The 26370-nt window shown below is 29.0% G+C and overlaps 1 protein-coding gene across 5 annotated transcripts; it reads right to left on the reverse strand.

Moving 5' to 3' along the window:
• Positions 1–2040: 2040 nt before the first annotated feature.
• On the reverse strand, positions 2041–24801 carry LOC148227262 (SET domain-containing protein SmydA-8-like). 5 transcript variants are annotated; one of them, XM_088202340.1, is made up of 11 exons: positions 24737–24801; positions 24080–24172; positions 7225–7430; positions 4189–4323; positions 3744–3908; positions 3473–3668; positions 3135–3326; positions 2770–3065; positions 2441–2700; positions 2278–2381; positions 2041–2217 (listed from the first exon to the last, which is right to left on the reverse strand). In XM_088202340.1, the coding sequence occupies exons 2-11, from the start codon at positions 24101–24103 to the stop codon at positions 2080–2082; spliced, it is 1716 nt and encodes a 571-aa protein (XP_088058466.1). In that variant the 5' UTR covers positions 24104–24172; positions 24737–24801; the 3' UTR covers positions 2041–2079. The 5 variants fall into 5 exon arrangements, with proteins under 5 accessions (XP_088058466.1, XP_088058467.1, XP_088058469.1 ...); XM_088202341.1 differs by having other exon boundaries at positions 24678–24785; XM_088202343.1 differs by having other exon boundaries at positions 24733–24751.
• Between the last annotated feature and the right edge of the window lie 1569 nt (positions 24802–26370).

The raw sequence follows: 26370 nt of genomic DNA on the forward strand, positions 1-26370 counted from the left end.
AGTTTAAATTGTAATGACAGTTCGAAATGAAAAGAAAGCATAATCATGTGTTTTATAGGATATATTATATAAAAATTGAAATTGCGATTGGTCAATTTGTGTGCTTTAAAAAGCCCCTTTCGTTCGCCAGGCACGAGGGATTTTTATAGTTTTGAAGTGTTTATATTTATGGTATTTTCTGGTATTTATATTTATCTAAATATAAATACTTTTATTATTATTATTATATATAAGTGTTTATATTTATGGTATTTTTTGCGAATATTTATGATATTTTCTGGAGAAAGCCTCTAAAGACAATTCTGCAGCCTTCACCCTGCATACACAAAAATAATTACACAACAACCTCTAGATGACGCGTTGTAGAGGGTCTGCGCCCCCGAATAATGTGCTTTGTAAGCGTTTTTTTATTAATATTTATATCATATATGTGTTTTATTTAAACTGAAATAGTTTAATTCACTGGCAATTCAAGATCACAAAATTATTATTTTAAATTTATATTATTATTTAAGGTAATCCATAGTTTAGGAACCGCAGAAAAATATTATAAAAATAACACTGATGAACAATCTATATAGTTGCAAAAGCACTGATAGGTACTATTTTATGCTTTTTTTTAATTATTATTTTTAAAGTAAATAAATAATAATATAATACAAAAAAAAATATATTTTATAATAATATGTATTATTTTATGTTTGATTGTCCCCTAAAATATGCAAGGACATATTTTTTTTGCCTTAATAGCGTATCGGTAGAGTGACAGTCTATTTTTGATTCTCCAATCACATTATATCATTTAAATTACCAATAATCAAAAATATCGATCAGCGATATTCGACAATTATTAGAAATTATATAATATAAAATATTTACATAAATAATTTACACTTGTGAATAAGAGATTATTTTAGCTTATAAAATTTTATAGTTTATCTGATCTCTAAAATTCTCTATGTAACCGCTGTAACGTATTAGGCTGACGCTATTTATTTTATTTTTTTATTAATACGTGTATGTTTTGAACCATACTAAAGCGTATAACGTAAGCACAAAGTGACATCCTGTCCACGCTGGCCCAAATATGAGCATTGTGAATCACAATGAACGTAAAAAAATGTTTTAAAATAACTTTTAATTAATTCTTTTTTTCTGTCAGGTACAATAAGGAAAAATACATGTTTTTATTTTTTATTATGCTTCTTAATAAATATTATTTTTATAAAAAAAATTATTATTAGGAAGGGGCAAATTTAGATTTTATAAAATGCATTATAGTAATTGTAAATCATATTCTGGTAATTTGTTAAACACAAGTTTCAACTTACTATTTTCCTATTAAATTCTGTATTTATTGATGGTATTAGGAAATTTACAAATATTCTAAAATATTGAACTGATTTAATTTTTTTATGTAAGTTTTCATTGAAAATTTCAGGAGGAATAAATAAAATGTACTAAATAAATAAAAAATCAATTTTATATTTATATTAGTAAATAGATCAAAATACATTGTATAAAAGTTAATATAATAAATCATATCAAATAATATTTTATTTCACTTAAATTACAATATAGTCGCACGTGAGATAAAAAAATATTTGATCACTTTTCTAGTCAAATCATTATTATTTATTATAATACCAATCAGATAACATTTAGGTATATGTATATCGTGATTTACTATATGATATGATTATATGGAATTTAAAATATCGATATTTATAATTGAGAAAAACTCATATAGATCATTCATATTATGAAGAGATAAGCATATTTTTAAGAAAGAAATTATTTAAAGCTTGTCAAACCCTGTTAAGTTCTTAAACTTGAACAACGCAAAGTTCTATTTTGGAACTACGAAACGTGCTCTCTGCGCGTATCTTAGGTATATGAACTTTACTATTTACCAAACTTTCATTTTGAGGCTAAAATAATAAACAATCACTTAAAAGGTACATTAAAAATAAATATATTTAAGGTAATAGTTATAACGGGTTATCTCTATATGGTTATATTAAAATAAAGATTTATAAATTTGAGATCGAATTATATAATTTATCAATATATAATAATTTATATTTTTCCGATGAGCTTCTCCCAATCTTTAATCCTGTTGAGTGCATCCTTAGCTGCAGATGCCATTATTCCTTCAGATGAATCTTTAGGTTCCATGCATAATATTTTAAACGATTCTTCTAAACAATTAACCACCTATAAGCAATATGTAAATTAAATAACTGTGTTTTTAACTTATTAAATTAATTTTAATACCTCTTTTAATCTGATTCTTAAATCATTTTTAGTCAACTCTTTCTTTTCAAAATCACGCGTAGTCAGAATCATAAGTGGCGCATGAAGTTCATATAGAGTTATTCCTAAAATATTCAGTGTATCATAAAAATGTATTTTATATTTACTTAGCAAAGTAGCAAACCTCTCAGTCTAGAATATCCCGGCTCTAAAATATTAAATACTTCCATTAGATCTCTACAGATGTCTCTCTTTCTTTGCAATTGAGACAGTGACATTTCATGTATGAGATGAGTATCAATTTTTCCATACAATTGACTCAATGAATGTTTAGCTGATAAACATAAATAATGATTCGGATGCAACACATTTCTAAAACGCTGCAAGAATCCTTCATAGCCTTCTACGTCGTTTACATCTATCTTATCATATTCTTCACTGATTCTGGAATAGTATTTATAATTATAAACTGATATTTTAATGAATAATATTATGTTTAATTGCAAAGCATACCTTTGAACTAATGTTTTTATAGATGAGGCACTAGTTATATAATCGGGACAAGTGTCGCAGCGCCATGGAGCAGAATTATTCAAAGGAGCTGTAGGAAGCACTGTTCCCACATCAGGTAATTTATTAGAATTTCCTGTAATTGTATTGATCGTCCTCTCTTTAGAGTTGGCTGAAAGGCATTTGGGACACCTAAGAGAACCAGCGTTTGAGCCCAACTCTAGCGGATCTTCGCATCTGGGACAGCAGCAGCTGAAGAATTTGCTCTCTTGTAAAAGTTCGCGTCTTTTATAAGTACACTATTGGAATTTTAGAAATGTGTATTATATAATTAAAATATTTAAATTTATATTTATATATATATATACCTGTAAGGTATACGCATAACTGAGTGTGATAGATTCTCCTTTATGTATACTAGTCGCTGCTCTCACTATGAGTCTTCTTTTGGGATCATCAGTGTGATTTGTATTTGGAGTACAATCATGAGCCAATAAAAATGCTCTAGGATACAAACCACGTATACTTTGACCCATTTGTCCGACTTCAAAAGCGTTTATCTGATGAAAAAAGTTTTTTATTACAATATGATACATGCTTTTTTATTTGAAACATTTTTAGCCAGTGTTATATAGTATGTATTGTATATAAGTTAAATGGACGTACCGTATAAAATATATAATAAACATAATATTGATTAACTTACTTCTAATATTCCACAAATGTTGTGTATCTCATCTTCTTTGAATTGAGTCATACCCCAAGTCTTTATAATTCTATCTACTACGTTTATCTGATTGTTTTTCCATAGCTCAGTCCTTTTTCTTCTTAGTTCATTATGAGCTACCATTGTGTTGACCGCCTTCCATTTCTCTGGATCGCTTGATTTTAAAAGTAAGGATCTGAAATAATAATCTTTTTATATACATATACACATCCAAAATATAAATATTTAATTTTTGTATAATGTTAATAACCTCAGAGGCACTATTGCTTGGTATGAATCTTTCAGTGCTACCACATTTGTGTAATCAATATCCGTGTGCTCTTTCAAGATGGAACATTCTTCAATCGAGTGACCCAGAGGTTGATGGAGTCCGGGGCATTCATCTTCGCACAAAGGCCATTTGCATTCTTTACATCTGAAATTTATATTTATGAAAATTAAAATCTTCCTGGTGTGTGTTTACAAAATTGGGAAACAATCAAACAAACGCTTCTGAGAAAAATCAAAAGCGTTTATGCGGTGCTGAGAGTGGGTTCCCGAAATAAGTCACTAATCTGCTTTGACCCTTTGGCAGAAACCATATGCTCGTAAAATCTTAGCCAAATTGCCAACGTATATTATGTTTCAAAAGATTTTTTTTATTATTCAAACAAAAATATTAGTAAATGTTTAGGATGATAAAAAAATATACAAACTTTGAATGGCTTCCGGTTATCGGATTGTAGCATCCGAGGCATATGAGACTACATCCTGTGCAAGGACCAACAACTAAAGGATCGGCGTATAAGATTAACTCTCCTGGTTTTAGATCTCTGCTAGCAACAATATATCTAAAAGAATAATGAACATTATATATAATATTATGTATACAAAACGACTCAAATATTTAGGTTAAGTTAATAAATTCATATTTAATAATCAGCAATAAAAATGCTTTGAGTATTTGTATATTTTAAGTTTAAAAGAAATATGTTTATATACAGATTGACCCAAAAATATTTCTTACGAGTAATTGATGTTAAAAAACACATTTAAACTTAGCTATCAATGTATAATTTTATATTATGCATATACATACGTATATGACTGATTTTAATTTTATTCCTGTTGCATAGTGATTTCATTTTTTCGTTGTATTGACAATATTTTAATTATGTGTGTATTTACTTTAATTGCTCATTTCTGATTGTTGCAGCCGAAGAAATTCAACAAATCTTTCGGCGAGAACAGTTGCTAGAAGGATGGAGCACATTGTGAGTAACATCAATAGCCAATTAAAAGTTTTTTTCAATGTCAAGCGCCCTATGTTAAATTATAAAAAGTGCATTTTGCGTAATAGCGAATATTTTGTATAATTAAAGGGTAAGGTAAAAATAGTAATATTTTAATTATCTGTATATTTACTTTTACCTTCAGCTTTATTTATGATACATAAATATTAAGTAATTGTTCATTTAAACTATAGTTGATTAATCAAAGATCGACAAACTACGGTCTGCGAGCTACTAATAAATTTACGATTGAAAACATCTTAAAATTTTAAAGTATGCGCTATTACAAAACGGCCAACCGTCGAGTTAAGGAGTTACGAGATATAACCGTATGTAGTGTTTCTATTGCTTTGCAATCCACTGTGACGTTATGCAGTTATAATTCGAAACCGTTTTCAGTGCTTCATGTCACGCTTTTTTAATATTTTGTACTTATTTTAAGGACTAGTAAGACGCCGTAAACTTGTAATGAATTTTATTGTAAACTATATTGCAAAAAATGATTGTAGGCGATTATTGTTATTCTCCGAGCGGTGGTGGATAAGCTGGCGGAGGGATGATGTCTAGTGAACGGTCCTCAGAGGTCTTGTAGTTGTGGCATTTCTCTTTGCGAGTCTCTGCATGTTTCAGGCCATCTCTGATCGTCCATGGACATGCGGTCCACCTTCTGCCCTATCCTCATTAGAGACCAGTCTTAAGTATTAAGGGTTGCAAGGCTCACAGACGAATCAATTGTTGCACTCTTTTCAACTAACAAAATATATCCGCTCCGCTAGAAAGAGACATTTGCTTGATGGGGGTTGAATTATACAATGGGTTTAATGTAGTTAACAGTGCTTTTTCTCTTCTGATGGTTTTGTTTCGCGACTGTTACGCAACAAATAAAATTTCTTTCAATGCATCGGAGGGTATTTATAACGTGATATTGCTCCTTTATTTACAAAGAAACCCTTTTCTCATCTGGAAATAACAAGGGCTATTGTGTAGTTCGTTCAGTTACACTCTTTTGTCACGCTCATCCTTATAATTACCGTGGTTACGGTTATTTAGTGCGCGAGTTTAAAGAAGGACCCTCGCATAATTTTTTACCCATGCCAGAAAATATGAGACTAGTAGACTTCAAATGACAAGATTTAAAATTTTGTTAGCAAACTAGACACCGTAGCATTTTGTTTATTGTATATAATAAAATATACGTTGTTATTGTCAGACTAAGCATTCGAAACGGAATTCACAACACGATTAGAAAAGTTGAATAGCTTAAAACGGATTTTTTAATTACAGTGCATTTTTTTTCGCGAAAATTAAAAAGGAAAATGTTACTATAACCAAAATTAGTTCATGAGTAGCTTATTTATTAATTGATAAAATAAATTCATTTAATGAAAGTAAATTAATTGAATCATATAACCATGTCCCAGAAAAATATACATAATCTTTCGGCGAGAACAGTTGCTAGAAGGGTTGAGCACATTGTGAGTAACATCAATAGCCAATTTGAAATATTTTTTGCCTTTTAGTCCCCAATTTTGCTTTCTGGTCCGCAGAGCCTAAAATATTGATGATCTGACATCTGCTTTATTGCATCATTGAATCAGGAATATATTTATATACCAAATATTATATGATCTTATAATAACTGCTCAATTTATCAAAATTACTATTAACACGTATCGTGCCATACTCAATACGAAAACGAGAATCGAATCTACTAAACATTTTTTCTACATCTTCCATTATTATTATTTTTTCGCAATATTTAGAGCAAACTTTATTTTTCAATGTTTAAATGTTTTTGTGATATATTATGATATATTAGTATATAATAATATTGTATTGAAAATTAAAGGCACATAAATCATTCGTTAAAATCATACAGATAAGTAACCATAAAGTTTCATAATAACTATCATATCATAAGCAGATGTTTCACGTTACAATTTAGAACACATATTAAGATGTTATCACAAACAAATACAGTGCAGACATTTTATGTAGTATACCGATTGCTTTACGCGTTCTATACGCTAGTTAAAATTTTATTGTTGGCTCGGAAAACTAAGACTTTCTTATGACTCAATACATTTTCAGCTGCGATATGTCAAGGGTATTTGTAAAATGCTAATGTTTATGGTTCTTGTATTATTTTAAGACACTAAAATCATTAAGATAAGAGCAATTCCTTGGCATTGATGCAAAGTGTAGCTGTCAAATACTATTATTACCCATTGAATTATCATAAAATGATAAAAGCGTAAGAACATTTACGACGCAACTCCAAAATTGCACTATAATAAGTGCATCGATCAATAAGCAATGTACGAATGCATTTGCAATTTAGATCATTTTGTATGTAATTCTTAATACATTCACATACGCATATCGGCAGAAATAATCGAAAAAATTATAAAATCTGCGCAATAGATTGTGTAATATAAATAATATTGAAAGTCTACATACCTTCCCATGACGTCCGATTCTCTGATTTCGTACGGTCCATTGTCGATGATTTCATTCTTTTTCCCACCACTTTTCTTCTCGCTCTTCTTGATTTCCAACGATTCGCAGGAATCAGATGAGTAGACAACCCTTGGTTGTTCATTTTCTTTCCCTTGCCTATTTCTCACTTGCTGTTGGTTGCTGTTGCCATTCTTGCTGCGCTTCTTCTGCAAAAAACCTGCGAGTTTCAGAATCGTCCTATGTATCATCTCGTTTTTTTGTTGGCACAAAAACACACACAAGCGCACAAGAACTATGTCAATGCTGTTGCGATTTGAGACTAATGAACAGTGGACCAGCCATGTCAGGAATAGCGGTCTCAATGATCGACTCAGAGTAGTGTGGTAGTTTTTTCTAATACAACACTTTTAATTCGTAGAAACCACATGTGCTTGCGGCGAATCTCTGAGAACTTCTAATAAATTACTTTGTGATCGATTACGGAATCGAAACATAGTATGTTGTATATGCTACGTTTAAAAATGAGCTGGTGTATCAAATCTGATGCGTGAAACACATTAACGCTGTCGTATTCTTAAAATACTTTTAAAATTCATGTGAAATTCAAGTCAAATAAATCACATTGACAAGATGTGATTAATTTATTAAATTAGAATCGGTTTTCAAAATAGAATTCGCTCTCTCTTTTCCTTGACGTTAGATTAGTAAATAAGTAATACTATATTTATATATTCGGGAGTAGAACTACGCACAATCATTAGAATTTAAAATAAATTACTTTTAATTCATCTCTATAAATATTTACTATCAGATAGTGCAATTTGCGTAGATTGAGAGTAAATATTTTTGTGATATCAAATTTGATTTTAAATTTCTTAGAAATTGTTTATTTATCTGAATGTATTTTTAATTTATCTCCAGAAATATTTTCTTTCGTATAGATCAATTCACGTGTGAAACGTCTTTATCAGTCAAAAGTGATCGCACGAGCTATTAATGCAATGCGTCACGTGTATATGTAAATAAACATTGGGAAAACATGGGATAAATAGACACCTTCTTAACTTTTTCGTTGCATATTAACGTATGCATAATATTTGTTTAACCCTTTTAGTGCCAATCAAAATTAGGCGGTGTATGCTAAGAATGCCAAGCATTTTTTTAGCATATATTGATATTGATATTTTATAAATATATTTTGAATAAATATTTCTGATTTTTTTTATTTTGAACTTATATTTATTATAGTAATAAAATAAAATCTAGTTTATAGAAGTAAGTACATAAAAAGTATCGAAAAAATATATTTCATAATTTTACAAAAAAAAATACAAAAATAGGAACGGACACCCGCGCCCTAGCGACATTCATGTCGTTGTTTGTAAATGGACACTGACGTCCTTACGGCATTCAAACGGTTAAATACATTTGTAACTTTACTAAAATACAGTTTCGCGCTATTCCCTCGTAGGGAGGCAAGCACAATAGTGTTATATTAGCACATTTATAAACTTTATAAGGACAGTTCTGTTTTATATTGAATCTACAAGCGAAATTTTAAATTGTTTTCAAATCAGTTTTATATTGTATCATGTGAACTAATGCTGAAATATTTATGTAGTCTCATTTAAAGACATAGTAGAGTAAAATAAGGCAGTCCGTTCTATTCTCTATATGCGTAAATATAGTGAAGTGGTCAGAATATTTAGTGATAGAGATACTTTTTTACTTTTTGATCATAAAATATTTTTTAAACAATCAGGACAGTATAAAGCTGTTTGTATACTTACTCCCTATACAAAGCAGAAAGCTCAAAAATGTATATATATCAAATATTGCATAGTTATTTTTTGTAGTCTGCTTAAAAGCAATTCAACTGTATGGTATTAGTTATCAACATATTGTCCCACAAAAATATAGTGAGAAATTTATCGAGACTTGTTATGCTTAGTGAGATAACGCCGTTTCTTGAAACCAAATTTAAAACTGCTTACTAATAAAAATAGAAAACAAAGTTTATCCATAAAAGAAAACTAACGAACTTTTTGCTTCTGAAAAAATAATTTCTGCTACCAGGAATATTAACGGTTTTAAGCCACAACCAGGAATAGTGGATCAATGAAGGACGAGGGTCCTTGGGTCCGATAATGTCATGGCCTTCGCCCTTGGTTTGTCAGGCCTAGATTAAATGCTTCATAGCAGATCTGCATCGTTGCAAGCTGTCATTCACCAAGTTTTCGTCCTTGGCCGAACGGCCCCTATTTTTTAAAGACTTTGCCCGCAGATACCGAGATCAGTTTATTCCTTCTCACTAGTTTGGTTTAACGAAAGTGTGATTGATAAAGTACTTCAATAAAAAATATGTTCTTAGATTTTTTCTGGATAAGGGTTTGGCATTTAAATAAGAATACTACTTCCTTAATTACATAGTTAATAACAAAAGTCATATATAATATAAATAGCATTTAGATTTGAGTAACAATACAGTTTTACATTCCTAAGAAACATTTCAGGTAATATGCTGGGATCGATACTCCTATTATATATGTTACAGCGAATGTATACATTCGAGTGAACTTATATTTTTACTACTACAAACTGTCTCAGTGAAATCATACTCGAATACATTTTCATCGGTAGATATATATTTATACAGCGAAAACATAATTTTACTGATAGGTGCTAGTGAAATTATATGCTACTTTCAATTGTCTCCATTTGCTGTTTAAGCCCAAACCGTAATCTAATGAAAGTTGAAAGGCTATAGTTAGTTTCAGAACTTTTATTAGGTCAAGTTGCCTTTGGTTAATAGGTTTAGCTTAGATTGGGATTTTAACAGTAAATATGTATTTTTCAGTGAAAATATATTTTTACTAAAATAAATATAATTTTATTAACTAGGCCATTTAAAATGTACCAAACGATTGATTTATGATTACACTGATCAATATCTGTAAAACTATGATATTATTTTCTAAGCACACACGCACAGATTAGTCCGACGGACACCAGGACAGATCTGCCCGAGCTACGCCACAGACGCAAACTGTCTAAACTTGGATATCAGTCTTAAAATTTATTAATAAAATAAATAAATAAAAACCGTTGTTTGCTGTATCTTTTAAAAAGCAAAAACTTGCTACAATATGTGCTGTTTTTTTTTAAGAATATACAAACAAAAAGTACAAACACGTGCAAACGTGGTGCTCAGATTTGCCTGTCCGTGTCTGATCCGTTCGTTTTGAGCATGGACAGCGGACAAACAAATCTGCGTCCTTTCTCACCACACACGATCGGATTTGTCCGCCAGGCTCTCGCAACGGGCCCGCTCGTGTATGGCCAGCAAATAACAGTTATGTTTATCGAAACGAAAATCGTTTGTGGCTCACAAGATTTAATAAGTGACGTACATGTGTGACAGTTAGTTAGTTTAGAGCAGCATATAACTTCACCAGCACCAGTCATATATCTACCGGTGAAAATGTATTACAATATAATTTTACTGATTTTCTGGTGAAAATAAATTTTCTCTGATAACACACATTCATTGTAACATATGTGTATAAATAACATGCGATAAGTTTGTAGATTATGCGCTTATTCTCCCAACAGGGAAAATAATACAGGAATCTAGAAATACAAATAAACTATTAATTGCGCATTGACAAAGTCAACAAGTAGACCAATATGTTGCGTATCGAATTTAATAAAGACGCTTAAAAACATTTCAATTGTCAATATATTATAAACTTATGCACACGAAAAGTTCTGAAACTTATCTGGACATATTATATTTAGTTGTGAATGTGTGCGAGAAAATACACACTGAAAATACACAAATGGGGAATATGCAGTTAAATAGACAGATAATCTAATAAAGCTATCCAAGATTGTTTGAAACATTTTTAGAAGGATGGCAAAAATGATCGATTTATAGCCGCTGATAAAAAGTGAACTTATTTTTTTCCTGATTTATCTATATTTGAGTTTCCAAATTCTAAAAAATCATTGACAGCAAACGATTTTCTAGCTAGCGATTATATTCTTTTTTTGCGAAATCGCATTTTCGGAGTAAAATAATATCACTGAAATATGTGTTAGGTTTAGTTATATTGAAAAATATAGTTTCATAACATTTGAAAAGTTATTTCAAATAGGTCGCAAATTGTATTTATATTTGTGCTTTTTTCAAAATGTCCATTTGTCCCAGGTTTACCATAAACATAACGCCGTCGGAGTTAATTTCAATATTAACTTTAAAAACCGCTAACCCCAGAGAATTTTATAAAGTCTCGAACTAAAATTAATTTCGCAGCTTGGTGCCACCCATTAAAATCTAATACGAGCGGCGTCGAGCCGAGCAAATCCCGGGCTTTGAGAGAATTAATTTCACCACATTCATAACAACACTGTGTCTATCATCTGGCCGAGCTGCTGTTTATCTAGAAATTTACTAAAACTCGACGAAAATTTAATCATCACGACTAATGACGATAATCAACTATGTACGTCTGTATTTAATCGAAGATCCGTTACCGAGATAGACAGAAGTAAATCAACCGCAATAATTCTCATTTCCACTTTTTAGGACGACTTTTTTGTGGCCAACGCGCGAGTGTAACTATATCAGTAAAATGCAAGAAAATATATTTATTACTGGTATTTCTGGTCGGCTGACACAATGATTGCAGTTAGCAATGTAGGCGGTCGTGTTCAGGATTTCAAAGGAATGCAATAAAGTGTATACAGTACAGCGTGTCCCAAAGTACATGCATATATACATTATATACCTACATTAAGAGTATTTTTAATTAATAATTAATAGTAAAGCTACATTAGGAGTATTTTTAAGCAATAGTAAATTATTGTATTATACCAAATAAAAAATCGAAAATAAAGACTCTGATATTGCAAATATGTTTGGCGAGCTTAAAGTTGTGTTCTTTTTTGGTCGGAAAGTGCGGTTCTATAATTTGAAATCCCAATCACTAAATGCTCACTTTTGACCGAAAAAGTTACTCTTAAAATAAAAAGCTAGCCTTTATTAATCAATGTGATTCTAAGAATACACACATTCTTGTCTTAAAATGAGCAGTTTTGGTGGTTCTAAATTTATTAGCAGTATAATAAGTTGATTTATACTATGGTAGTAGACTTTTTTGGAGTATGTAGTAGATAATATACGTAATCTTATTATTTGAGTCAAACGTGCTGCAACTGGCATCAAAATTTAAATCAATAAATTTATTAATTGCTTAGAATAAATATAGTACGTTCATAACACAATTCGTTTAAGGTGCATAGATTACTTTTAAAGTACATACCTACATAAAATTCATTTAAAAATAAGTAATTGATATCAGCTGAATTATAGTATAAAATAAATTAAAATTGATGTTGATATCAACGGTGCTCGTACAAATTTTATTGATTTGTTGAAATCTTTTAAAACTAGAATGTTAACGTGTTAGCTGTCATCTGTTCCTTACCTACGACAATCAAGTTTTGCTTCTTGGCATTGGCCTGAAAGCTTGAAATATTGCAAGGTAAAGGTTCTTTACTATGTATTAGTTTATTTGCGTTTCTTATTATACAAACACTCGAGCTCAATAAAATAATGCAATATTCATTATGCATATGCACCAAGGCATCTGTGTAATATGAATTTTCCCAGTAATTGATAGCTTCCATTCCGTGCCAGCATCTTAAATGCGTATTTCAAGAGAAAACGCAATACAACAATAGCTAAGCAATATTATCTAATTAAACTATAATTTATAGTTTTTTCTTTGATTATTTAATGCGCTTGTTTGTGACTCTATTTTCTACTTTATTTAAATAAAAATTAAATTGGCTCGCGACACAATGATGCGATTGTTGAAAATAATTATTATCTCATAATAACCGGCGACTTGCTCTAATTTTGGCTGCGTTCTAATAACGCGTTTATAAAACATTTACACGCACATGTGTCTATATTTATTGACGTTCATCCTAAATAAATCACTAACAAACGTTTCGAGAAAAATGATCTAAAGAGATCGCTCTAAAATAATTTGGTGTGCATAACGTAGTGATGCTCGGTGTTTTGATGATTTTCCCGTTAAATGTAGCAAAAGTTGAAAAATGATGTTTTGCAATACTATGCCAAGTTTACGTTGCAATAAAAAGATGTTTAGAAACAACAAACAATCGTATATGATATTCTATTTTTTTTATAACTTAATTTATACATAGTTGTTTCTTTTTATAATTATAAAAAGTACTAAAATAATTTATTGAATATATGTTTAGTTTAATTAATAATTAGTAAGCAAAAAAATTGCAGCAGGATTTTTTAAATTAGTACTTATAAATAAAAACATGCTGGTAACTAAATACATGAATTAACTATTAAATTCATAATTTCACGATTTTTTTAGGTTAGCATTTTAGAAAAAAAAATCTAAACAGGTGGCCCTCGACTTTCGCACATAATTGGTTCCTGAAAATGTGTGCGAATGTTGAATGTACGAAATGTGTATTTTAAAATATTTATTTATCAAGTAAATATAAGATGTTTAAGAGGCGCTTAAGAGACACGTTTAAGTGGGGTTTGCGAGTGTTTCCTTTGAAAAGTTATCAAGAGCTAACTGTTTTCCAATAATCTTTTTATTTTCTTCATATAGTATTTTATAACATGCTATGTTTTTATTGATCGCCCCACGCACTTGAGATATGCGTTCTCCATTGGGATCACAATCTTCCATAATATTTAAAAATTTGTCAAGGTGCGTGAAGGCTTCATTCATATTTTTCATTGTTAACGAGTTTTCCAAAATAAGCCTGTCTCATCTACATTAAATATTTGGCTAGAGGAATATTCTACATCTTCAATAATTTTGGATAATTAGGAAATAAATTCTTTTGCAGCATCTTTATCCGCATCAGCCAATTCTCCAGTAAATTTAATATTTTGAAAAGAATAACTCATTTTAAAAATTGTAAAACCAACCGTTACTTGCTTGAAAAACCGTGTTAAAATCTTTTTTTAATCTATTCTTTTAATCTTTGTGCAAACTAAGAGCTTTTGCTTGAATAATTGAAATACTCAGAGGGACATCTTTTTGATGTTGGTCATCGATATACGATGACAAAGATTTTCCATTTTATCTATGTTTTTTTTTGCTGTGTTTTTTTGGAAACATATCATTATTTTCCACAAATTTGAACGTATTCTTTAATTATATTTTTATTTTGCAAAATTGAACATATCGTAGACCTGTTTGTATCATACGAACGTCCGATTGAAGCAAAAGATTTACCGCTATCAGAACATTTTTATAAAAAAAATTAAATTAAGAAAAAATGTTTTTTTTTTAAATGTACGAAATAGCGAATTGTGCGAAAGTCGAACGTTCGAAAGTCGAGGACCGCCTGTAGATAGTTATACATCTGTAGTGATTTTATGTAATTAAAAATAAAAATAAATGACTTGGCTCAAATATTATCTACTTAAATTTTATTTATATTTAATTGGCAGTTTACTGCTATTTAAATTTAAAGTATAAAATAACAGAAAATATAAACATAATCTATACCAATTTACAGAAAATAATAATTAGCAGTAATCAGTAAATTTACTTTTTTATTTTATGTTTAACTGTAGCCTTAATATTGTATATTACGGAGTGATTAAAATAAAATATCTCTAAAATTAAAAAAAGTTTTAGCGCAAAATTTTTTTAGCTCAGTGTTGTGAACTATACATTTAAACTTCTCTTTTCCCTATTCATAAAATAAAAAGTATGTACTACAAATTCTGGCTTAAAAAAGAATATTTATCTGGTTTGATTGAAGAGTTAAAAATTTCATCTAAATTTAAAAGTTTAGTATCAGTTTTGATTATTTAGGAGTAAATTATGTAACTCATATATTTATTACTTCCGGTAGTTTTAAAAATAATAATAATATTTAATCTTTTTATTTGTTATAAGAATTGCATTTTGACTGTTACACCACTAACTCTTATGTCGGTTCTGTCCGCCTTGAAATAGTCACTTCATTATTAATTCGAAGATGTTAGGAAAGCAATAAGACCCCAGCGTTATTAATGATTATAATATTATGTCGAGTTAATAGCTGGTTAAAAAAATGTTTCTTCACAAAACTATTCCGGCTCGTCTCCGTTTCCGTTGGGACATAATCGCTTCGGTGGATTCGGGGTGTTGATGGATAACTGTTTATGTTGTTTTCCAGATCGGTCAGATATGAAAAATTGTTACAGACAATGGTAGACGACGTCAGAATATACTACGGGCGATAATTGCTAGATGTGTTTGTTCCTCGGTGACATGTGGTCCCGCGATCTTCTTTCAGTTGTGCTGTCAAATATTTCCCGGATCTGGCACATGACCAACATCAGCAATGGCACAACGTGCTCTGATTGTGTTTTTTGAACCTCGGCTAGGGGTCACCCCGTTAGGGGCCATCACTTGTCTGACAATATAAATCGGAACGCCGACAAAACCACCGAGACTAGAAAAATACTACTAATGGATCGGATTTTATATTAACAACTGAGAAGAAATAAACCCGTGCCCTCTTAATATATTAACATATTTATTATTTATGACTCGAAAAATATAGATGCAAAGCATATAAAATAAATGTAAAACATTTTATTTTTAACTTTTAGAGCATCCCTTAAATTTATCAAAACAAGTTTCTTAATTTTTTTTTAATTAATGTTTATTTCAATAATATAATTAATTTCACAAAAATACCAATATATGCAATACATGTTACTGGTATCTAACCATTTTCATGTTTATAGTTTTAAAGTGCTTTGGGATTTTCCGCTTATATAAAAGTTTGTTTTTATTGTAGTCTCAGATATACAAGATTATTAGGATGGAGTGGTTACGCAAATATTTTTATAGTATCTGCATGTATGAAAATGATAATGTTCTTTGATTACTGGTATTTAAAGGCTATTATGATTTTTTGAAGATATGTGTAAAAAAGTATATTATATATTATTTTTATATTTTGGATGATTTTTAATTTAGAAATAAAAATGGTACTGCTTGTATTATTCCACACAAGACAGACATATTTTAAGATGGGTCTGATTAATTGTTCTAAGCACGCTTTCTATTAATTATTGGTTTAAAGTCTGCAATGGCGGCAAGCTCCTTAAAGCAAAATTTATAAAATGTGTTTATTATAAATTTGTAAGCCCATGTATTTAACACTAGATTTACTCCATTTATGTCTCACGCCGACTTAAAAATACGATGTTTTTATATACTTTTCAATTAGTTCATTAATCACAATAGATGCCTTTTTAACACTAACTACTGCCATAAATACACAATTTGCCCATACTTGAACATTCCATAAAAAAAGTTTTTGATTAATTTCAAAATCAATTTTAATATTAGAAACACCCAGAATTTTTCCAACTAACAATTTTTAAAAATAGTTAAATTTAGATTTTTAAGTAATAAACATTTTTAAGGGACAGGTATTCAATTAACTGATATAAGTGAAATTGCCTCTTTTTGATTGTTTTAATTTTAAACCTGAAAATTATTACAAACAGGGCAGTAGTAATTGAATAGAAAGGTGGAAAAGGGTAATATAGAACGATAATATATCATTGATAATAAACGTCATTATTTCTAATATAGAATAAACCTCAGTAATTAGAAGTTGACATGGTCATTTTAAACACACATTATAGACTGCCACGTCACGCGTGCAATATTGCAAAGCATTTAAAAAATAATTTATACTTTTACTAGCCTAATATCTTTAGTAATAAAACAACTTACGTTCTGAATCATTAACTTATTTCAGTGAGATGAATTCTTTAATCTTTTGATGTGATTTTTTTAAAGTTATTAATTAATATAGTACAACTTAAAAAAATAACATTGAAGTTTATAAATTCATTTTATCTCACATTTAACATATTTTTTTATTATATACAATTCATAAATTTTATGTTTATTATTAATTTAGTCTCGAGATCATAAATAATATTGTATATAAATTTTCTAAATTCTAGTGCTGGCGTGTGTGAAGTCACATTTTATTATTAACACATTGTCTTGGCAAAAATATATCTCTAATCATAATTATGAAACATTAATACGCTATGTGCCAAGCTGTAGAGAATCGGCTAGGGTTTGTAACACGATACTTTCAAAATCGTGATGAAAAAAAGTTGAGTTTTCTCTTTTATTTTAGTCCTGACTTGACATAATGTCTCGTTTCTGTTTAATCGCGACCGACGACAAAACACAGCTTTCCACTCAAAATATATTTTTAAGTGGTTTTAATTAATTAAAATCATTAACAATATATTAATATCCGAGTGATTTCATACATCTTTATAGTTTTAAGTTGACAGATTTATTTAATTTAGGATACATAAAACATTATAAGGGAAAAGCGTGGGTATAACTTTGGCAACTTTGATTTGACGATCTAAGAAAATTTGCGTTTGGTGTTGAGATACATATTATTAAAAATATTTTATGTAAGGAAAAGATAAGATTATATGTTATAAAAAGTCAAATCACTATGTTCAAATCATTTTGCACTATATATAATATAATAAAAATAGATCAAGATGTGACTCAAATAGTCTCCTTCGTAAAAACTATAAGGTGATTGACCTATATTGGCAATTATAATTCATTTTACATAATAAATTATTAATAAATAATTAAGGCAAACTAGGTAGTATTGTATTGATTCTATATAGTTTTATACTATAGAGTTTAATTGTAATTTGATCTGAATTACGAAAGTTTATTTAGGGTACCGATATATTTAGCTGTTATTATTATTGTGCATATTTTGCTAATCGAAACCATATTTACATTATATACATAGTTGTGTACTAGCAGCACGTGTAACACACGTAATATTCTACTAGTTTAAAAATATATTTGTACGATAGTTATAGCTACCGTATTTTCGCTAAAAATAATTGGGACTTGTGCGTGAAACTGTAACTTTTTTCCTGGACAAAATAAATTCGTCAAAGTAAAACATAAATAAATAAATAATAAATGAAGATGTATGAAACAATGCGGTAAGCTAAATTTTGATATTTTCTGACAGAAGTAGGGAAACTCATGCATTTAAATATCATTGTTTATTGACTTAAAAAAAATTTTTTTTACAAATGAAGGCAATGTATGAAAATTTAAACACTGCAACTTTTTTCTCTGACTTATTCAAAACCTTTGATTTTTAAATATATCTAGATAAAACAAAACAGATTTATCTAGATTGGGAATTTTCCGCCCATTTGTGATATTAAAGTATTCAAAAATACAATACCTCACAAATCAGTAGTTAATTCTACTAAAACTCATATGAATTATAATGACAGCTTTAAAGAAGTCATTGTCCCATTACTAGCAATTGCATGGTTACCACATGTACAATAGATTTTGTTCGTAGACTTGTTTACATAGTCAGACAAGCGTCTGGTTGTACCGGCGCCTCTCAACGTCCAAATCTCGTTGCACATAAAATCGCTCGGCCCAAATTGAACCGATCGATTGAAAGGCACGTTAAACATTATAACGATCGCATGCCAAAATAAATGTTTAGTAAGAGCACTTGAAAATTTATATGCACTCTCTTTTGGCTTGCCGTACTTAATTTCTGTGTTAAATTGTCCGACCGAGCTTGGCACATTTTATTGTAATGCAACCGCCACATAAAATAGACAATTTTCCGCTATCGATTACTGTCAAATTTTCAACTTTACGCTGGTAAAGCAAAATAGTTTTGGTTATTTTTAGTTTAATTTTCGGCTTTAGCTTCAAGCGAAACGTTTGCGGCGAAGTTACTCTTGCAGAAAGACGGGTTTATAATTGAGAAACTGCCATGGTCTAATTAATGAGTGCTGAAAGCTGTAGGTTAATTTTATTAAAGACACACTGTTGATCAGTTACTCAATGTAAATAGCTAGTTAATATTTAAAAATAAAGTTTTAATTTTAACTATCTTATTTAAGTATGTATTGCTTTATAAGTAAAACAGTTGGTTATATTTAGTTGGAATTTTGTACAAAGATTTCTCAATCAAGATAATTTATTATTACTTTTGCTGATTTTAGCGATCTATAAATTATGAGATCAATATACATATGGTTGCTATTGCTGATAATAACTAGGAATGAAGCACATACATTGTTGTCATACGATTTTTTAATAAAAATGTATTTATTCATTAATTTTTAAAGCAGACTTTAAAATACATTAGATTTATGCTAGTGTTTCTTCCACTTCGCAAAACACTTGTAAAATGCATGTTATTTAATATAGTCTTCGCCTCACTTAGCATTATATTTTCCTTAATTATTTATTTAAATAAAATTAAGACCAGTAAGTTACCCCAATGCGTCACAATGGTTAAAAATAAACAATACATTGTATTATTACAATATACAAAAAAATAATAAGTCTAAAGTTTTGAGTAGGGAATTCTGTACGAGGTGAAAACTTATTTATCTGTTCCTAAATATTGATATTGAATTCTACATTTATTTTTATGCCAAAAATATCAGTTAAAATTGCTTTGCGTGAACTGTATGGGATACTAACTTCTTCAGCAATTTTCCTAATAGTGATTTATCAATTTCTAAGCACAATGTCAATTGTTTTTTTTTACACTTTTTCGTCGATGGTTGATGTGTTAGAACGCCCATCATTTTTTCCATCTTGGATGTCTTCCCTACTTTTTTGAAAACATTTGTATTGTAGGCGTAGCTATGGGAGGGCGGAGGGGGCGGGCCCCGGGCGGCACTTGCTTGGGGGCGACATATTCGCGATGGAATCGTCTAGTGTGGTTCTTAACCCTGAATAAACTAAAATTTATGTAAATCTACGAATACCAAGAGTTTAACAATAAGCAATTTATTATTTTAAGAAGTGCTGATTTTATGACCCTGCAAAAAATGTATGGTGGGGGGTGCGGCAATTTTAAGGATTGCCCCGGGCGGCACATACCCTAGCTACGCCACTGATTGTAGCATTTATAAACTTTTTCATAGGAGATAACTTTTCGCCATAAGATTTAAAACCTAAGCCACTTTAGCGAACACTATTCCATTATCCTTAAATTGAATGCACAATCTTTGTTTCAAAATTTTCAAAATTAAGAAGATACACAATGGCTGACAGTAGTAACATTGCAAGAAAAAAATAATCTAACGGAAATAAAATAAATTATTATAATTCTCTTAAAACATCTCATATAGTTCGTAATCAAAATTAGATGATATCTTAACATAAAAAATTAAAGTACTTTCCACTTTTTAATGGAAAGGTTGAATTATAGAAATACTAATTATACTGTATTTTAATAATCTAAAATAAGTATTACCGAAATCTTTTAATGATTATTTCATAGGTGCTCTAAAATATATAATATATAATATAATCAGTTATTCGTGTCTTCTATGACACTTTAGTTCGCAGTATTCTTGAATCGGGATGTTATGAATTGAAATGTTCTTAAGATATTGTATAAGAGAATATTTGGTTATTATCCGTTCTTGTATACCAGAATCTGAGATATGATTCGATCAGTTTTCGCTGAAAATTGTATGTCGCTAAGCATATTTTTTAACTATTGAAGGGTGATGTCGACAATTAAACTATTTAAAAAAAATTCTAGTTTAGGTTTCTGAAACGTCTTCGAGAATAACGGCTTTTGATATCCGTTAGAGACAAGAGCATTTAGCGACTCGACTATGGTTGTCGCCATCCGGCTCCTTAATACGATTGCATTGAATATTATTATATTTATTGTCAACTACGAGGAGCTGGTCTGGTTCATATAATTTAATTTGAATGTTATGATTTTATTCTCTTTCTCGCTATGTATTATTTTTTTGTGTATTGATTTTTATATTTTAATATTTTTGTTTATTGTAATAATGTATTGTTTTTTATCATTGTGACGCATTGGGATAACCTCTTATGTCACGATGGTCTTTATTTAATTCAAATAAATAAAAAGTATTTGGACGAAGAACTTTATGCTAGAGCTAGACAGTGATTGATATAAATATAAATGAAGAAGAAATAACGATTACAAATCTAAATATTTTGGGTTAAGGAAAGAGTTACAGATAATTACATATTATAAAACATGTACTTTTCGTTTATTGATTTAAACATATAAATAAAAAATAAATACAAAAGCCATTTTGTACCAAACTTACTTGAAAAATCTTAAATTTGTTAAAAGTAATTGTGCAAACTGCATTTTATAAATATACTCGGAGAAGAATTCCATCTTTAATTAAAAATAATAATGTTACTACGTACTAACAATAAGTCATGGCAATTGTCTAAATTCTAGGTTTTGAATAGAAAGCTATTGATGTCGATATACAATTGTTAAAACTAGATTCAATTGGTTAAATTTAATCAGTGTTTTCCAAATCAGTTAATAAAATTGTAATAAATTTTCAGAATTTTAATAATGATTACTTATTTATTTAGTCCTATAGTTTATTTATGAGTACTTATTTATTCATCTGAATGACTAAACTTATGCGTTTTTCACGATTTTTTTTTATTGTAAATAAAGATTTATTTTATCTAGATACATATCTTGTACATATTTATAACTATTTGTAATGATTCACGATTTTTATTCAACTTGTACTCGTAAATTTACAAATTAATAAAATATACTAACGGTAAATCCATATAGTATATTTTAAACAATATATATATTTACCAATTTATAATGAAGATATCGACAAAATCGACTACAGGAATTATCGAAATTGGTAACATGCCAAAAGTTCGTTTACTGACATTGTTGTGTAAAATAATTTGCTGTCATCACTGACATCATTATCCATTAAATCGCGTTAAATGGGAGAAAGAATGCATGTTAAATTATCAGATCGTATTAATTTTAACTTAATTTAACATATTTGTTTAATACTAATTTTTCTAAACATATCTTTAATTGAAAAAATAGTAGCACTGTATGATTTGCTTGTAAAACAATAGGACTTCTAGAGTATTACATTTGATTTATTGCCATTACTTCACTTTGGCACACACAAGGATTGTTATAGTGATGGATCGCCAACTATGCCCTATAGCGAAAGTTGTGAAAGAAAGCCGATATAAATTCATATCTATTTATATTATAAATCCAAATAGAATCGGATTACAGTTTCGCCAGTATAGTTTTTTTAATGCAATTAAATTTTATTTGTTTTGTTAGTAATAGGTTGATCTTTAAGCGAGATTTATAGTCAGTTCTGCTTTAAATTGTTCGTTCCTATTTGTGGAGATTAATGAGGCCAGATGCCGTTGTTATAACGCCGTTAAATTATATTGTTAAGACTTAATCGTTTCCCTGTCGCGAATTCTTTGAAAATATAATATTTTCCAATTTTTTTAACTGGAACTGTAATTTATAAGACAATTTCTTATACTGTTTTAAATTAATCAAATATAATCATTACAAATGTATTTTTAGATTGATTAATTTTTTATTGCATTTTTAGGTTATTTTAGAATTTATAGTGTTTGTATTTTTAAAGAAGTCGATGTGTGCAGTCGTAAAAAGTACATTAAATTGAAATCAGAAACTTTTACGTCATTCATGTAAATCAACGAATTTAAAACAACCACGATGGTGTTAATATTTCATGAAAGTGCCTTGCATTAAATATATAGTCAAAAAACTAAAATTTATATGCTGTTGGTAATAATAAAATTTATATAGTAAGGAAGATGTAAATATTTGTAGCAATACATATACTGCATATCCCTAGGTTAATTTAAGCATAATATTCAAAATATAAGTTATATGAAAAATTGATTTTGATTATACGTTTAAAATAAACATATTTAAGCAGATTTTTTATCGTGTCTGAGAGATCAGAATTAGTAATTATTATATATTTAAAATTTCGATAGTTTAGGTTTTCCTAGATTTACCTAATCTAACGGATGAATTAAAGTCGCGAAGAGTGGCATCTATTGATTGTAAGATTTAATAATAAAACAGATGTCACTGACTTATAGACTTATCAATAAGGTGTTCACTACTCACATGATTGTGTTGACCCGATTGTAACACATTGGGCTACCGCCTGTTATATCACAACGGAAGATTTACAATTAATTTATTAACTTTGTTCTTAAGAAAAAAATAGTATTTTATATTATATTACTTGTATTCTATCAATTAAAAAAAATAATTAATTAATAACAAATTGATGGATCCAAATAAATTGTCAGATAATAATGGGGTCTAAAATGTTCATATGACAAAATAATGTAATTCAAATCAATAGTTTTTTTAATGATATATGTATATATAATTTCGAATCATGTAAAAAACTGAGTGAGCTGGGTGCGTCGTCCAACCTTGGGATATGACTTATTTACATATTCCGTAAAATAGATGTTTTTAAACTTTTGTCATGCGTGCCAATTTTAGTAAACGAGAATAGTTCACCTTGGCCATATACGCAGTAAATCTCATTAAAAATTAGTGCAAAATAAAATTAATAAGCGAAGAGACAATGGCCTGTTTGTTGTCACCTAGTAATATTTTATATATATGTACATACATACATTCATAGACTAGACGCATTTTATATTTAATTTTACTTAACTTAACTTGAATCAACAAAGTATAAAGCTAATCCTTTACTATATTTATGTTTATATTTGAGTTTTTATGTTAGTAAAAAATACAAGACAGTCCAGATTAGGACTTTTGCTCTACATAGCTATTAGTATTATTAATAATAAATATATCCTTCATTTCAATTATAAAAATTTGATAAATAAAATATTACCTTCTTTCTATGTGAATTATACATATTGTCTTCCTTAGAACTTTATAACACTTTAAATATGTTCTCACAACACTCAATATATCAAGCACTTATCTATTAAAAAAAGTAAAAAAATAATCACTTAAAAATTAAACATACAATACATTTTATGATAATAAATGTTTTTTTATTTATTAGAGTGGTCACTTTTCACGTTTTATGAACACGTAGTTACGTACACTTTTACCAAACGAATTTTATGCACTACGTTATTTCAGTCAATGACTGACTTGTGTGTGTATAGTTTTCGATGCACATACTCGCGAAATGTCACAGAATTTCGTCGAAATCTGGGACGTATTAATTCTAGAAAGATTTGTGAACCACCGGAACTTCGGAACGTTAAAATGATATATACGTAAGATAAGTTAAAATTTCTTGACGTCCATCGAACGTGATTAATGTATTTGATTAATAAATAACGTCGATAAATTCACTTTTATTAGCATGATTATATTAAATTTATTAAACTTTAAAATAGCACATTTCTGGTTTAAAAAAATAAGTCATATAATTTTCATCACTGGATATTATATTTTATCACTTCTGTATATTTTACTTGCGTTTCTTAACTACATATATGTTTATAACTTGTAAACTTTCAACAATTTTACAGACTATGTTTCTGACAGGAGATGTTGTCAAGAGGGTGATTAGATCCGAATGTGGCGTCTAACATCGAAGCGCTCTGAGTCAATTATTTCGTTGGACCATTACTATATTAACCCATTCACTGCCGTAACTTTTAAATTAAAAAAAAAATAAACTTTTACGTTAACTTATTTTTACTATATTTATTATCTAGTGTGTTTGTTATTTCCAAACAACAATTACACACAAAACTATTTTTTTTTATTAATTCTATATTAATTTGTTTTATCAATTGTACTGTATATAAAAATAATTACATTTACGACTAAGGCTTTCAATTTTTTTACTTGTGATGTCGTATCGTGATATCATATTCTATTTCTAATCTACTCAACAACAATCAAGTTTACGAATAGCTTTGTCAATATTTTTTTGTAATTTTTATTATTTTGTGTACATTGTTTCTGAAAAAATACACGTTAAGTATAATTAAAGTTAATCTGAAAATAAACTAAAATTAAGGAAAATAGAAGTTGTAAATAAATAAAGATAAAATAAATTTCCGAATCGGTGCTGCAATGGAGTGACTTTGCAGCCAGTTTGATGCCAGATATGTTGATAACAATTTATTGTAAAAAATAGATAGTCTACCGAAAATGTGTATAATGATTTAAAAAAACTCTGGCGCCAGGCCAATAAAAAATAAAATGCACTGTTCTCTTTGCTCTCGTCGACGACCCTAATTCCACTATCCGGCGTGATCAAAACTCTTATATTCCTGGCGGTTGGCGAAGAAAGTAGGTTTCTCGGAAGCACTCACCGTTTTACACATCAAATCCTTATATTTTGATTGAATATTTTGAGCTGACGTAATCTTCAAACTTGATGATAAATGCTGATCGATTAATCTTGATCTTTCGGGATTTTTGTTGTTTTTCAGAGTATAAAATAATTTTTCGCATGAATATATGCTTCTGAACATAGCCAGTATACGCATCCCGAAAGACAATATTTTGGGAATCCGATCTGCAGGTAAATAAGTATAAATCTCTGGAATTCTGACTTATTATTTTTGCTTCAATAAAATCACTGAATTTCAATTATAAATTGTCGCCAATAATGTCTATATCAATGAACAGAGGCAAAGTAAAAAAATAAAACTGTAATTCGCAGTTTTTGAAATCGTAAAATCTTTTATTGAACTCCAATATCAACAAATTAATTTGATTAGTATATTCTGAAAATTTCAAAGAAAAAAATTTTAGTAACAGATATTAGTAACAAAATGACCAACGTTTTCTTTTTCTATTTTTTTTTTCAACAAAGTGAAACTTTTTTTGAAAATGTTAATATTATCAAATAGATTGGCAACGATCTCATTTTTGACTTGAATCATAAGAATAAGTTGACTAAGAGTCATCATCATGTAATGTCAACGGAGAAAGCCAAATCTGTTACCCACTGTTTATATTTTAACTCATTTTTTCGTTTCCAAGAAAATTATGATTTCATCTAGCAATTCGAAATATCGTTTTAAGACCTTATAACTTGAAAGCAATTAAACTTCCTTAATAAGATATATCTGTTTATTCATTATTTTTAGCACATGTCCGATATCTAAATCTAATGTTATATTTCTTCAAAATATACAAGTCAATTGT

Source organism: Plectrocnemia conspersa, unplaced genomic scaffold (genome assembly GCF_051122295.1).
Source record: "Plectrocnemia conspersa isolate PC_06_02 unplaced genomic scaffold, ASM5112229v1 ptg000013l, whole genome shotgun sequence".
Lineage (NCBI taxonomy): Eukaryota > Metazoa > Arthropoda > Insecta > Trichoptera > Polycentropodidae > Plectrocnemia > Plectrocnemia conspersa.

Coding starts and splice junctions, on each gene's coding strand:
- LOC148227262 (XM_088202344.1), bottom strand. CDS start 7,472: ATGATACATAGGACGATTCTGAAACTCGCAGGTTTTTTGCAGAAGAAG. Junction 3,066..3,134: donor GTTATGCGTATACCTTACAG/GTATATATATAT, acceptor AAATTCCAATAG/TGTACTTATAAAAGACGCGA. Junction 2,382..2,440: donor GGGATATTCTAGACTGAGAG/GTTTGCTACTTT, acceptor TGAATATTTTAG/GAATAACTCTATATGAACTT.